We start from the raw sequence: 15321 nt of genomic DNA, 5'->3' as shown, positions 1-15321 counted from the left end.
AAGGTCTTTCTCTCTAAAGTTTACCGAGTTACTTGTGCTTCCCATGGGAGGTGCAGCTTGCCAGGTGCATGTCGCTTATGTACAGTTGTGAAACATATCATCTTACAATCACCCCGAAGTGCCTGGATGATTCAGAGTGGAGGGTTAATTCCGGTGAACGGGGCTTATAATGAGATGCTAAAGTATTGAAATTAGGCTCCTGAGGTGGGGTGGCAGGAAACGCAGGGTGGAGCAGACGATTGTAAACTGGTTTCACAATGGCATAAAACCAATTTATGGCCTTCTCGCCATATTATCCGCTCATGCCCGCCGCCAGCGGGAGTGGAAAATTTCACCCTAAACTGGCATAAGGGCTATAAAAGTCTATGGGGATGAGTTGGGGGCATGAGTTGGCATGGAGGGTATGAGGGGCCATGGGGGAGATGGGTAGGGGGCATGAAGTGACATGGGTTGGCATAAATGGGGCATGGGGAGTGTGTGGGGGAGTGAGGGGATGAGCCAGCCTCTGCACCAAGCATCTTCTGAACTCTTTCCAGGGGTGGCGGCCATGACTCCCATTTTTAGCCCCACCCCCCCACCCTGGAACAAAAATCCTAACTTCTAGGGCACTTTCTCCCAGGTCTGGTTTGCAGAGCCAGAAATTGTCCCAACTCTGTGTTCCTGATTCAGGAATGAAAATTCAGGCCCATGTTTATTTACCTAACAGTCTGGTTTGTGCTGGACTAGCTGATCCCAGTCAGGATGGCAGTTGTTCCCATTGACCTCAGCTGGAAATATTTCCAGAGTTCCAGCTTCTGATTTCTCCTTCTTGAAGGGGGAAACCACACTAATTTGGATAAGGCTCAGCTGTGATCCAATGGTGTGAAGCAGAATTTCCAGTCAAGTTATATAGGGGCATTTTGAAACATCAGGCTAAAATATCAGGTAAAAGTACTAAATGATCATATCCTACCTTTGTACAGAAAAGATGACTTTGGTTCCCACAAAGTCAGGATTATCATTTTTGAATTGTCTGGCAACCTCCTGGTAAGCCATAATGGACCAATCCTTGTCATGTAAGGTTCCATCGAGTTCATAGACCTAAAACAGATGCAGAGTGCCAGATAATAATTCATTAAATCAACCATCAGATGACCTTTGCAAAGAGAATTTGCAGTAGAGACTGTTTAGCTGATTGTGCCTTTGAGAGTGCTAATTCTTAGCTGGAATTGTCTCTTGAGCTGCTCTTCCTCAATATTCTTCCTTCTTAAATGCTTATCTATTCCCTTTTAAACTATGCAATAAAGGCTGATTGCCCAATCAAGGGTCCAAAATGACATACTCCTCTGGTAGCATGGTGACCCAGCCACACCAGATTCCATGGGTCAGCTCATTTAAATTTGTTCTGCACTTTTTTTCCCCCACAGGAAGCATTTCTGCACTGGGAAAACAGGAACATTGAGAATACAGCAGTTCTTGAAAGGCAGCTGCACTTCTTATACAGACACCTAATTTTAGTGGGAGGCTGACTCATAGTTGATGGCCAGGTGGACTGCAACGGTTCAAGAAGGCGGCTCACCATCACCTTCCCAAGGGCAATTCGGAATAACAACAAATTCTGGCTTTGTCAGTGAAGCTCACTTTCCATGAAAGAATTTTTTAAAAGCTGGAGGAGCTCCCTGGATGGACTCCTTCGTGGACGGGTTTCTGAAGTTTTACTGAAGAAACTGTCAATGTTTGAGACGGATGGAAATCCTTCAAATAGAACCAAGGTGCTGTAAACGTGGCAGGAGCAGGATAATCATATAAATGTTCTCTCTGCATTGCTCACGAGGGTAAATGACACAAAAAAGTTCTCCAGATTGAGAAAGAGTGTCAAGGTAGGGAGTACTCACAGTTAAAGCAAAGGACGGTCTATATGCATACGCCAAGCATTCAGCATACATTATCCTATCACATCCACAATACAGTCTGTAAAGCACTGACCCTACATAAAAGCCATAACTCAATTTTTGTTGACTACTAGAGAAATAGGCTTCCTTTCACTCACATAACTTTGCCATGTTTTCTCTATAGCTCATAAAACTACTAGCATGGTCTCTGCTCATCCTCACACCTAGTCAAATACAGTCTGTTCATTGGCATGCCCCTCATGTTACCCACCAATGCTCAAAGTTTCTCTTTGTTCTCTGTCAAAATCTTTCAGAGTTTTGAAGCCTCTAATAGACCTCTTTAACCTTTCTCTTAGCACAAAAAGATCCAATTTTGTCAAACTACTTTCATACCTATAATTACAAGTATACCACTTTTAATATCATTGCCACATAAGTTGTCTCAGCACTATTGAAACAGTGGTGCCTTACTTGTGGAAGCTAAAGGAAGTGCAGGGCTAATTTTATAAAATCAAACTCCTGGAAGGAAGATTTTTCTACCAGGAGTGCATATCAGGAATTCAAGTGCATTTTGCCCATGATTTTGTATTCATTCAGTGGACAGAAAATTGTCAGTATTATGATCAAACTCCCCATGTGTACTCCAAACAACTCAGACTCCCTGCCTGGAGGACAATTTCATAAAATTGGGCCTTGCATGCTAATAGTTCCTTAACAAGAGACATCTATTGAAGACAATGACTGAAGGTTAAAGCAAGCCCATATTAATCTAATTACCCTTATACACTCAATAATCATGGAAATTTTTCACATCATTGGGAAAAAATTGTTTTATTAGTGACTTTTTTCAGATTAATGACATAGCTAATATGATCTTTGTGAAGCAGGTTACACTATAGCAGATCATTGTGATCAACTATGTAATCTTTTTAATCGTTCTAAATCCTGATGGCTTCATATTGTGATATTAAAATTACAATAGTAAATACTCTGATCTTGCTTCTTATTTGAATCCCTCAATAGGTAACTAAATCCAATGTGTAACTAAGCTATATAACCCAGAAGGTCATAGGTTCCATTATCTGTATAAGTTAACTGGGCACCTGTTTTAGGGAGAAGAAAACTCACTCATGGTGATATCTTCCACCTGCGCCCCTCCACCACCCCCACCCCCCAACTCCTATAAATAACTAAGATAAAAGCAAAAAACTGTGGATGCTGGAAATCCAAAATAAAAATAAAAATACCTGGAAAAACTCAGCAGGTCTGGCAGCATCTGCGGAGAGGCACACAGTTAACGTTTCGAGTCCATATGACTCTTCAACAGAACTAAGGAAAAGTAGAAAAGAGGTGAAATATAAGCTGGTTTAAGGTAGAGGGGGTTGGGGGGAGGGTAGTGAGACAGGTAGAGCTGGATAGAGGGTCAGTGATAGGTGGAGATTTCCAAAAGATGTCACAGACAAAAGGACAAAGAGGTGTTGAAGGTGGTGATATTATCTAAGGAATGTGCTAATAGGTGACACTAAGGGTAGAAAGTAGGACGAGCAAGGTACAGATAGCCCTAGTGGGGGTGGGGTGGGGGGAAGGGATCGAAATAGGCTAAAAGGTAGAGATAAAACAATGGATGGAAATACATTTAAATATAATGGAAATAGGTGGGAAAAGAAAAATCTATATAAATTATTGGAAAAAAGGGGGATCGGAAAGGGGGTGGGGATGGAGGAGAGAGTTCATGATCTAAAATTGTTGAACTCAATATTCAGTCCGGAAGGCTGTAAAGTGCCTAGTCGGAAGATGAGGTGCTGTTCCTCCAGTTTGCGTTGCTCGTCCTGCTTTCCACCCTTAACGTCACCTATTAGCACATTCCTTAGATAATATCATCACCTTCAACACCTCTTTGTCCTTTTGTCTATGACATCTTTTGGCTATCTCCACCTATCACTGGCCCTCTATCCAGCTCTACTTGTCTCACCATCCCCCCCCACCCCTTAAACCAGCTTATATTTCACCTCTTTTCTATTTTTCCTTAGTTCTGTTGAAGAGTCATACGGACTCGAAACATTAACTGTGTTCCTCTCCGCAGATGCTGTCAGACCTGCTGAGTTTTTCCAGGTATTTTTATTTTTGTTTCCTATAAATAACTGTCTGACAATGTTCACCTCCTCAGCTCACTCAAGGTACAAGGTAAAGGAGGATTGACTTGTGCCATAGAATGCATGATCCTCACAAAATTAGGGACGGATGGAGAAAGCCCTTACCCCATAAAAGAATGAAAAAGTAATAATCTGTTTTTTAAAAAATTATTTTGACATTTATAAACTGAAGATTGCAACTTTAAACTGGGTTTGAACTCACCTACACAGTCTGCCCTATGTTAAATTTTAGACAGGAGCCCCCCCTCTCTCATTGGAATAAAGAATTGGTATATGTAAAGCTTGCCTAGAGGGTTTTGTCTGTCACATCCTTGGCTAGAGAACATAAAATCTGGCAAGGCAGAAATCCTCAAAAGGTTACAGCTCAGCACTAAAAGGACAGTGACAGAAAAATGTTCACAATGGCACAGCAGACATGTGGGCATCTTGGCTCTCTTTGGTGCTGAATAGTTGGCATCCTGGTACAGATGGTACACCAAAGGTAGTCACCCTCCTTCGGTGCACTTCTTGACGTGCAATAGGAGCCTCCATTGGGACTGAAAATTTACCCTCTAGTAAAACCTGAAGTGAGTTGAATGGAGAAGAGATTGCTAACAACCAGATCACTTACATCTGGCACAAATTAAGCAACAGGTAAAAGATAAATAAAGTTCCTCACTTGAGCTGCAATGAATTTGTAAGGCCCATCAAACATTATCTAAATTAGGGATTTCTGCAACCTCTGAGATGTACATTTATAGTATTATACTCAATCCTGCTCACTGACATTTCAGGATTTTCTAATTATTTTTCCACAGAAAGGTTAATACATTAAACGCAAGTAGTTTTCTCCAGAGTCTAAACAATAAAGCTACTCATTTGCTTGTCTATGTAACTGAAGAACATCTCACATCCATTGTGTTGCAAAATCCTTTGATCTCTGAAAAGAGAGATAAACAGAAAAGCAAAATATTGCTGGATATCTGAAATAAAAACAGAAAATGCTGGAAATACTCAGAAAGCCAGGCTGCTGTGGAGGAGAGAAACACAGGCATTTACAACAGAGAACGGCAAAAGCTCATCAAGCTCCAAAAGTCAGAAATGTTGAAGGAACAGATTAAAAAAACATCCAAGCTGTTCTGATTGAACTAGTTGAATTCAATCTTAACTGCTTCTCTGTTAGTTCACTCACTAGGTATTAAAGCAGCTCAATGATTTGTATCAAACCAAATGCTTACTCAGTCCACCTTCAGGAGGGTTTAAGCTTGCTTCAACTCCTTGGTCACATCATAGGTAATGTACCGTGTGAGATGATTCCCACAAAAGGCTACAGACTATTTACAGAAATAAATGGCACTAGTGAATGCAAGCAATTATCTGTGGTAAACTATAAATTTATAATGCCCACCCTCTGTCATTGTACCAAAGCTGGACAATATACTGTTCCTACTAGTGGACATAGAATGGCAAACAGATATTCAAGTTCCCAACACAAGGCTTTTCTTGGTTCAATGATTTCCCAGTTGGTGAAGCAGCCAAAGAAATAGAGGTTAGCTATGATCTTCTAATAGCGATCTCCTCTCATATTTATCTTTCCAGCAAAGTGGGCACTGTAGTCTACCATGTCATGAGTACTTCCTGGAAAATGATTATGGATGTGCATAATGTTGTCCTTTAGTCGCATACCACTGGAACTCTTTTGTTCATGTAGGAAATGAGGTTGCTGTGAGGAACCTGATACTCAATACAGGTAATGCCTTGCACTCAAAGGAACCCTTTCCAGTGAAAGCTCTGCTTCCTGTCCAGTTAATGCCTCCTTTATTCAGGTGAAATTATGAAGATGGCTGCAAAATTCAGATGCACAGCACTTGTAATTCCAGCGCTATGGATGTTGTTTCAGGTCCAAAACTGTGTCCCGGGCCTTATACACACACTGCTGGTGTGGGGCATGCTGGATGCCATTTCGGTGAGGTTGTTAGTTCAGGTACTGAGAGCATTCACTGAAAGAATGCACAGTAAGCAGATTGTTGTCAGTCAATGTGTGATTCTGATTTGACACCAACGCTGCATTTTTGACATCAATACTCCAGCTAGCACTCTCTCTTAACCCCACACTGCTGTCATGTGTCCAGCAGCAGGAAGGACCTCCTTCTAGCAGCAATATTTAAAGGGATCATCAACTACTTTTAGTTGCTAATGGATTTCTACTGGCTGTTGTTGAGTTAGTAGAAGTGCTTGGAGGTTTGTACTACTACTTAAAGATGGTAAAATCTACAGAGAGTGATGTGAAATGGGGTGAAGGCCTTGGTCTCATTTCAAAGGTCCTGCTCAGACCACTCACTCCCAGTCATGGATGCTGCATTTCCCTGGGCCTGCAGCATATAGAGGCAGCATGGATGAGGACAAGCTGCTCGAAGAGAGGGGAGGAGTGGGAGAAAGGCTCTCAACAGAAGGGAACAATTCTCGAATTAATTAAGAAGGTGCTCATTGAAATCTGCCACCTCCTGTAGACAAACTTGCTGCCTCAGAGCAGGGCAAGGACAGCACTACCAGGGTTTGAAGATGACCCAGCCATGAACTTCTTCACATTGGGTTCTTTTCAGGCTGGGGCAGGGGCTCCAAGATCTCAAGGTTTGCAGTCTGCTGCAGTATAAGGGAGGTGACTGACAGACTGGAAGCAAAGAGAGTGGAATATGTTGCTTCCCCTCTTTGCAGAAAGAAAGAAGCAGGGGGAATGTATACACGCTTTCTTCAAGATAACCAGCTTCCCCATAGTGTAGGATGCTATTGACTGCACACATATTGCTCCACAGGAGCCACATCTAAACTCAGAGATATACTGCAACTGCAAAGGCTTCCACTCCTCCAATGTGGAGCTTGTATATAACCATACTCAGTGCATCATGCTTGTAAATGCCCAGAATGCTGGCAACAGCAATAATGCCTTTATTCTGTGCCAATGTGCTATAACATCAACATTTGAGTAAACATCAAAATTCAGGGAGTGGTTTCTGAGTGACAAGGGCTAGCTGCTGGCCATCTTGCTCACGACTCCAGTGTGTAGCCCAGGCACACGTGGCCCGCACGCAAAAAACGAGAGCTATGTTGCCACACAAAACATCATTGACCAGACCATTGGGGTGCTGAAGCAATGCTTCTGCTGCCTGGACCGCACTGAAGGAGCCCAACATAACTTGCCAGAGCACTTGTCACAACTCGTGTTCTGCTGAATCCTGCCCAGCCTCAGCATTACGAGGTCACAGCCCTTGCCACCAGGCACGTGCCAAGCAGCCGAGGAGAAGCAAGTGGAGAAAGAGTAGGAGCGGGAATTTGATACATCCCCTTTCTGGCTGGTAGGCTCATCCAGCTGCAGTGCCAGTGAACGATATCCCAATTAGCTATTGTGCAACAGTCCCATCCCTCAACATCCATCCATTATGGACCATAACAGCATCCTCTTGACTACAATGCTGAAATAAAAGCCACCACAACAAAAACACTCCAACTCAACTTCATCAAATAAACCATCCAATATTCCATATAAAAGTCAACTAACCACGCTTGTGCGTTCCCTTAGTGTCTGTCTGCCATGTGCCTTTGCCACTGGCTGCAGGATGTCTGGCTGAAGTCTGTTGACTTTCACTGGGGGTGATTGCAGATGGTCTTGGAGGATGACCTTCTGGCTTTAGAAGACCTGACTTTAGAATGCATCACCTCCATTAAATACCACCCAGTGTGTGGCTTCTGTTTGTGCTGCAACATAAGCTAAGACATCATGGTTTGATCTGCAAGCATTCCCATGAAGTTGGATACCACTTCCATGCTGGAAGGCATGGGCTCCTAACTTTGTGCAAATCCCTATGCAAGGTTGATGCCAAACTCCACCATGCTTGACAGTCACCACAGGCTTTCTGGCCAGTCTGCCAAGGCACCAAGCACAGGGGAGGAGGTGGCATTTGGTGTTGTCACTTGTATTCTAGCAATCCAGGGTAATGCTGGGGGGACCCAGGTTTGAATCCCACCATGGCAGATAGTGAAATTTGAATTCAATAAAAATCTGGAATTAGAAGTCCGGTGATCACCATGAAACTATTGCTGGTTGTTGTAAAAACCCCTCTGGTTCACTAATGTTCTTCAGAAAAGGAAATCTGCTGTCCTTACCTGGTCTGGCCTACATGTGACTCCAGACCCACAGCAATGTAGTTGACTCTTAAATGCCCTCTGAACAAGAGAAGTTAGGGATGGGCTATAAATGCTGGCCTAGCCAGCGACACCCACATCCTATGAACAAGTTAAAAAAAAATGTCCATCAGCCTTTCTCTGTATGCCACACCATCTGCACATCCGAGTCCTCTATAGCAGAATATTTGTGAGACCTCACCCTCTGATGAACTAGCATCTATGCCACCTTTTCCTGTTCTCCTGGTTGCAGGCCGCTCATGTCTTATGTCTCACAACATGCAGATCCTGCCTCTATGCTACCCTTTGAAGTATGCACTGTACCAGTATCTGAGTTAGTGGCTGCAAGTGTGAGATCGAGGGTCGGTGTTTCATTATCATCAGTTTCTTCTTCCTCAGCCACTTCCTGCTTCTGTGGCACTACCTGGCCATACTGAAGTTCTTGGGTATCTGAGAGGAGAATGGTACAAGAGTAGGGTTGTGGTGTGGGAAGGGAGGGAGGGAAAGCAAGAGATATATTCATAAATTATCTGTACCCTGTAAATCAGAAGAGATCATAGGATGAGAGGAAGTGGAATGTGAGAAGGAGGATATGAAGACATGAGTATAGAGTCATCTTCAATGGTTTCAGCCCCACCATCTGCCATGGCCTCAGTCATGGCCATTCCAATGATGGCGAGCATTGTCTTCTCCACTGGGATGAGGACAAGCATCCGTGCCTGTTCCCCCACAAATTCAATGTTGCCACCTTGTTCATAAGAGGGAAGTTCTGCTTTACTTCATTTCTACAGGATAAGCTCTCAGTTTTGGTGATGGGGCTGTCATGGTTGAATAGCTGGCAGTGTGTGCAAGCTGTGAGACATGGGTGTGGGGCTTACAGCAGTGTTAAGTGACAGTGAGGTGAATCAATGAATGTTGGATGTGAGTCATGATTGATAGATTGTTTGTAGTGGAGTGAAAGGAATTAGTGAAATGAGCAGTGTGAAGCTAGTGGTTCAGGTGTAAGGACACGAGTGACGTCATTAGATTCTTGTGGCACTGCATCTAGGTCACTGGGGCCACACTGCTTGCATTGACTCCAATGGATATTTGATCCCATTGCCTTCCAACAGTTTGCCTGGAGGGGTATCTGTGGAGAGAGGACATCTCTCCTCCAGTCCACCTCTTGCACCAAAGCGTCCAGTGCTGTATCTGAGAACACTGGAGCATGTCCCTCCTTTGTTGCACCATTAGTCACTCTACCTCCAAGTCAGAGTCTCTTCCCCAGCCACTTCTAGTATTTGTTTCAGCCAGAATGGACCCCCCCTTTAAGAGGTGCAGGGTAGTTTTAAGTGGTTCTAGCTCCACACAAACTTGAGCTTCCATCAAAGCCATGCAGCCACTCAAGAGTTCATTTAGCGCTGGGCTGCACACAGCTATCATGTAAATGGGCTATCCAATTATGTTTCAGTTGGCTATTGCAAACATCTTTTGTCACTTGCTTGAAATGTATGTGCATTGCAGACAGCCTGATGCAGCACATCTCCCTTGAGTGGTTTGGAAGGATCAGGTAACATGACAGCTTCATGCTGTAACAACCTTTGCTTCCACAGGATGAGCTCCCTGTTCCAGGCATTGTCCCCAGGCCATTCTGTGGCAGCTGGTACAAACTCTGTGGCAGCTTGTCTTCTGAAGGGCAGACAATTACAACAAGTCGCTGTGAACATGTCCGGGTTCATGTAGCGGGGTCTATAAACATGGTCCCGGGGTAGTGAGGAATGTGGACAAAAATAAAATCTCAGAAGTTGTGGTCCGGTGAAGAACTCTTCTTCCTTATCTAAAACATACAGCACATTTGGAATCCCCGAAAGAATTCCCACCCTGAGCAGTATGGTACAAAGCATCAGCAAGCAAGAATAAGGAAGGAAGTATTGATGAGAAAGGTTCTTCAGACCTTCCAAACATGGAGTAAACATTCGGATAACAGGATATAAATGCCAAAAGTTGCACCAAAAGCTATTACCCAGCAAAGCCAACTAATGTGTGGAGAAAGTGCAAGAGAATACAATTAAAAATTAAAGAAAAAAAATTATAATTTTTTTATATTCATTCCTGGGATGTGGGTATCACTGGCTAGGCCAGCATTTATTGCCCATCACTTAGCTACCCTTATTCAGGGGGCATTTAAGAGTCAACCACATTGCTGTGGGTCTGAGTCATACATAGGCAAGGATAGCAGATTTCCTTCCCTAAAGGACATTAGTGAAGCATTTGGTAATGGTTTCACAGTCGTCATCAGACTTTTTATTCCAAATTCTTATCTAATTCAAATTTCCTTCATCTGCCATGATGGGATTTGAACCTGGGTCCCCAGAGAATTACCCTGGGTCTCTAGAAAACCAGTCAGTGACAATACCACTATGCCGCCATCTCCCCAATTTCCTGCTAAGAAACTGTTTGCAAGTCCATGAAGAAGGTGAGATCAGTGAAGATTTGCCTGAGGTTATAAATTTCTGCACAGAACCTGAATATTTTAGCTACTTAAATGAAGTCTGTGCATGTCAGTATCTCAAGTATATGTAATAATAACATAAATGCATCAGGCAATGAATCTGACACTTGTATCATTCATTAAATGCAGATAGCTCACTGGTATCTTAAATTTTTGAATTGCAATATCTTAATTAGCCTTGAATCCTGAACGCATAATGCCCAATAGGAGCTATTAGAACTGAAACCAATTTGTAAGGTTTCTTTTGAGTAGCTGTCAGTCTGTGACACATCAATGCTCCTGCACAAAAGCTAGATCAGGAGCAGGGTTGAATGGCCATAGTTATTCTCTGCACACTAGCAAAGTGGCCCTTAACTTGACTTGCAGCTTCTATGCAAAATCAGTACATGATAATTAGCCCAGGGATTTTTTTTTGCATTTCAGTTAATGACTCCATTAAACTACCGAGAGTTGGACTGGTATAAAATCACACAACTAACAAAATAAAACACTTAAAAAAAGAGATAAAAAAAGAAAATGAATTGAAGGAATGGACAGTGAACTGTGGTGGGAGATGTACGAGAAGGAGACTGAAAGCTTGCTTGAATAGGTGGATTTTTAAGAAGGATTTTAAAGGTGGAGAGAAAATAGAGAGGCAGAGGGGTTAGGCAGGGAGTTCTGGAGAGTGAGGCTGAGATAGCTGAATACTCCAGCAGAGATTATGGGATGAAGGGAAGGGTTGATGCACAGGAGACCAGGTGTAGGGCCGAAAGGTGTGGGAGAGTCACAAGGTTAAAGGAGATTGCAATAGGTAGTGCGGGTTGAGTGTGTGGATGGATCTGGATTAAAACAGTGAGGGACAGCAAATCAGTGGAGACAGAGAGTGATTGTTGAACAGGGCTTAATGTGAGGCAGGATACAGAGATGAGTCTTGGAAAAGTTTGTGTTTACCATGGGTGATGGTTCGGAACTCAGCAAGGAAAGCATTCGAATACTCGATTCGCATAAATGACAGAAGTGAGGGCACAGGTTTTGGCAGTGATATAGGTAGGATCGACGTTAGTGGGGCATCGTTGCAGAGATGAATGTAAGTGGTACTGGTGATGGAATTTGAAGTTCAGCCCTGGGTCGAACAGGAAGCCAAGGTTGCACATAGCTGGAGTGAGTGGCTGTGAATATAGTCAGTGTCAAGGGAATGGAATTAATAGCGGGAGCTAAAAACAATGGCCTTTGTTGTCTTTATGTTCAATCAGAAGAAATGTTGGTTCATCCACTCCTTCCTTAATCTGAGTCAAGGAGTTTAACACCATAGAGATGGCCATGGCAGTTGAAGGGAGTAGTGGAAATGTAGAGCAGCGTTTCACAACATACATTTGGAAGGTGAATGCGTACATGCAAATGATACCCAGATGGAAAGAACTTTGATGAGGAAGAAAGAGGTTCAAGCATGGATCTTTGGGGGAACTCGAGGTAACTTTGTAGGAATGAGAGGAGAAACCAATGCTGGATATAGAATGGCTACATTGGGACAGGTAGGAATGGAACAATGCAAGGACAATCCCATAAAACTGGCCCATAGAGCTAATGGAGGAGAATGGCAGGGTTGATGATCAAATAATGCAGTGTTCCAGAAGGGATAATACATGATGCTCACAGACATGGAGCATGTCATTCATAATTTTGGCCTTAGTGATCTGAGTGTTGTGAGGAAGGTCAAAGCTGGATTTAGCAATGAGCTCAGATGATATATTCAAGAACAAAGTAGACTTGTCTACACGACTGAAATTCGGATTCTCAGTTAAAAGGCTTTTGCTTCCATAAGTATAAGAAGACTCCTGCAGGGACCTTGAAGACATTATGGGCTCAGATCTCTTAAATAAATAACAGATTTTGAAGCATTTATATCCTCTTCTGAAAGTTTGAGCAAATCTCAAATGTGATCAAGCGCTATTGGAGAAGGAAGCATCAAAATCCATAATTTTGATACAGAATGGATAACGGTATTTAAATGCCCAAAAACAAAATACCAAAAAAAGCCTCAAAGGCTTTTAAGGCTCGCCTTAACAAGGAACTTTGTCTCTTCCTTTCAGGTGCTAAGGAAAGCAAGCTCCAACAGCTCATTGATACCTACGCCCACCCAGGACCCTCCACTTCTTCCCGTCCCTCTGACCCCATCCCATCTTCTAATCCCAGCCCTTGGCGTGTATTCACCTTGCCCTCTGACCCTTCCCCTCTCTGATGTTGAACATTCAGTACTCAACAAAAGACTCAGTTTCAAACCCTTACATCCTCACCCCAATGAGTTTCGGGCTCGGCACAATGCTGAACTCTTCTTCCGCTGTCTTCGTCTCCGTGCTCACTTTTTTAGACAGGAGTCCTCCCTCCGTTCCACGGATCCTTTCACCCGCCTTCACCTGGACCCCTCCCTCTGGCCTCTTACCAGCTCTTTATCTTTTCATTGAGAACTGTCAGGGTGACATCAGCCGCCTCAATTTCTCTGCTCCTCTCACCCATTCTAACCTGTCTCCTTCTGAACTTGCCACACTCCATTCTCTCATGTCCAACCGTGACTTTGTTATCAAACCTGCTGACAAGGGCGGTGCTGTTGTTGTCTGGCGTACTGACCACCACCTCACAGAGGCTGAGCACCAACTCTCAGGAACTTCCTCCTGGGTCCCCCTGGGCCATGACCCCACCATCAAACATCAAGGCATTGTTTCCAGGGCTGTCACTGGCCTCATCTCCTCTGGAGATCTTCCCTCCACTGCTTCCAACCTCATAGGCTCCCAACCCGACAGCCTGTTTCTACCTCCTACCCAAAATCCACAAACAGGACTGTTCCGGTAGACTGATCGTGTCAGCCTGTTCCTGCCCCATGGAACTCATTTCTTGCTATCTTGACTCCGTTCTCTCTCCCCTTGTCCAGTCTCTTCCCACCTACATCTGCGATTCCCGATGCCCTACGTCATATCAACAATTTCCAGTTCCCTGGCCCCAACCGCCGCCTCTTCACCATGGATGTCCAATCCCTCTACACCTCCATCCGCCGCCAGGATGGTCTGAGGGCTCTCCCCTTCTCCCTTGAACAGAGGCCTGAACAATCCCCATCCACCACCACTCTCCTCCATTCTTGTTCTCTCACTGAACAATTTCTCCTTAAACTTGTCTCACTTCCTGCAAATAAAAGGTGTGGCTATGGGTACCCACATGGGCCCCAGTTATGCCTGTCTCTTTATGGGGTATGTGGAACATTCCTTGTTCCAGTCCTACTTAGGCCCCCTCCCACAACTCTTTTTTCAGTACATTGATGATTGTTTCGGTGCCGCTTCATGCTTGGAAAAATTTATCAATTTTGCTTCCAATTTCCACCCCTCCATCATTTTCACATGGTCCATCTTTGAGGCTTCATTTCCCTTCCTTGACCTCTCTGTCTCAATTTCTGGTGATAGACTGTCCACCAATATTCACTACGAGCCGACCGACTCCCACAGCTACCTTGACTACAGCTCCTCACACCCCGCTTCCTGTAAGGACTCCATCCCGTTCTCTCAGTTCCTTCGCCTCCATCGCATCTGTTCCGATGATGCCACTTTCTAAAATGGTGCTTCTGACATGTCTTCCTTCTTCCTTAACCGAGGTTTCCCGCCTACTGTGGTTAACAGGGCCCTCAACCGTGTCTGACCCATCTCCCGCGCCTCTGCCCTCACACCTTCCCCTCCCTCCCAGAACCATGATACGATCCCCCTTGTCCTCACTTTTCACCCCACCAGCCTCCACATTTAAAGGATCATCCTCCGCCATTTCCGCCAACTCCAGCATGATGCCACCACTTCCCTTCACCCTCCCTGTCGGCATTCCGTAGGGACCGTTCCCTCCTGGATACCCTGGTCCACTCCTCTATCACCCCCAACACCCCATCCCCCTCCCACGGCACCTTCCCATGCAATTGTAGAAGGTGCAACACCTGCCCCTTTACTTCTCCCCTCCTCACCATCCAAGGGCCCAAACGCTCCTTTAGGTGAAGCAGCATTTCACTTGCACCTTCTTCAATTTAGTCTACGCATTCGCTGCTCCCAATGCGGTTTCCTCTACATTGGAGACACAAACACAGACTGGGTGACCGCTTTGCGGAACACCTTCAGTCTGTCCACAAACATTACCCAGACCTTTCTGTTGCTTGCCATTTCAACACACCACCCTGCTCTCATGCCCACATATCCATCCTTGGCCTGCTGCAATGTTCCAGTGAAGCCCAACGCAAACTGGAGGAACAGCATCTCATCTTCCGATTAGGCACTTTACAGCCTTCCGGACTTAACATTGAGTTCAACAACTTCAGACCATGAACTCTCTCCTCCATCCTCACCGCCTTTTTTATCCCCTTTCTTCAATATTCATTTTTTATCCACTTATTTTTATTTATTTTCATTGTTTTATCCTCACCTTTTATCCTATTTTCATTCTTTTTTCTACCACTGTCCCCTCCCCCCACCCCACTCCCACAAGGGCCATCTGTCACTTGTTCATGTTGTTCTTTCCAGAGTGCTTACCCATGTCCTGCTTTTATCACATTCTGCTTTCTGACCTTAATGCCACCATCAGCACCTCCTTTGGCTAGTACCACTATCATTAACACCCATTTGTCCTTTTGTCCATGACAACTCTGGCA

General features: G+C 44.3%; 1 protein-coding gene across 1 annotated transcript in view; it reads right to left on the bottom strand.

Annotated features, from left to right (window-relative positions):
- The window catches only part of ada2a (adenosine deaminase 2a), a 74688-nt gene that overhangs the window by 25379 nt on the left and 33988 nt on the right, over positions 1 to 15321 (bottom strand). The window contains exon 4 of the mRNA XM_078568159.1: positions 953 to 1080. Coding sequence (XP_078424285.1) covers positions 953 to 1080 — 128 coding nt within the window. The remainder of the gene's footprint in view (positions 1 to 952; positions 1081 to 15321) is intronic.

The sequence above is a fragment of the Cetorhinus maximus genome, chromosome 22, assembly GCF_964194155.1.
Source record: "Cetorhinus maximus chromosome 22, sCetMax3.hap1.1, whole genome shotgun sequence".
Classification (NCBI taxonomy): domain Eukaryota; kingdom Metazoa; phylum Chordata; class Chondrichthyes; order Lamniformes; family Cetorhinidae; genus Cetorhinus; species Cetorhinus maximus.
This window is presented reverse-complemented; position numbering and strand designations above follow the sequence as displayed.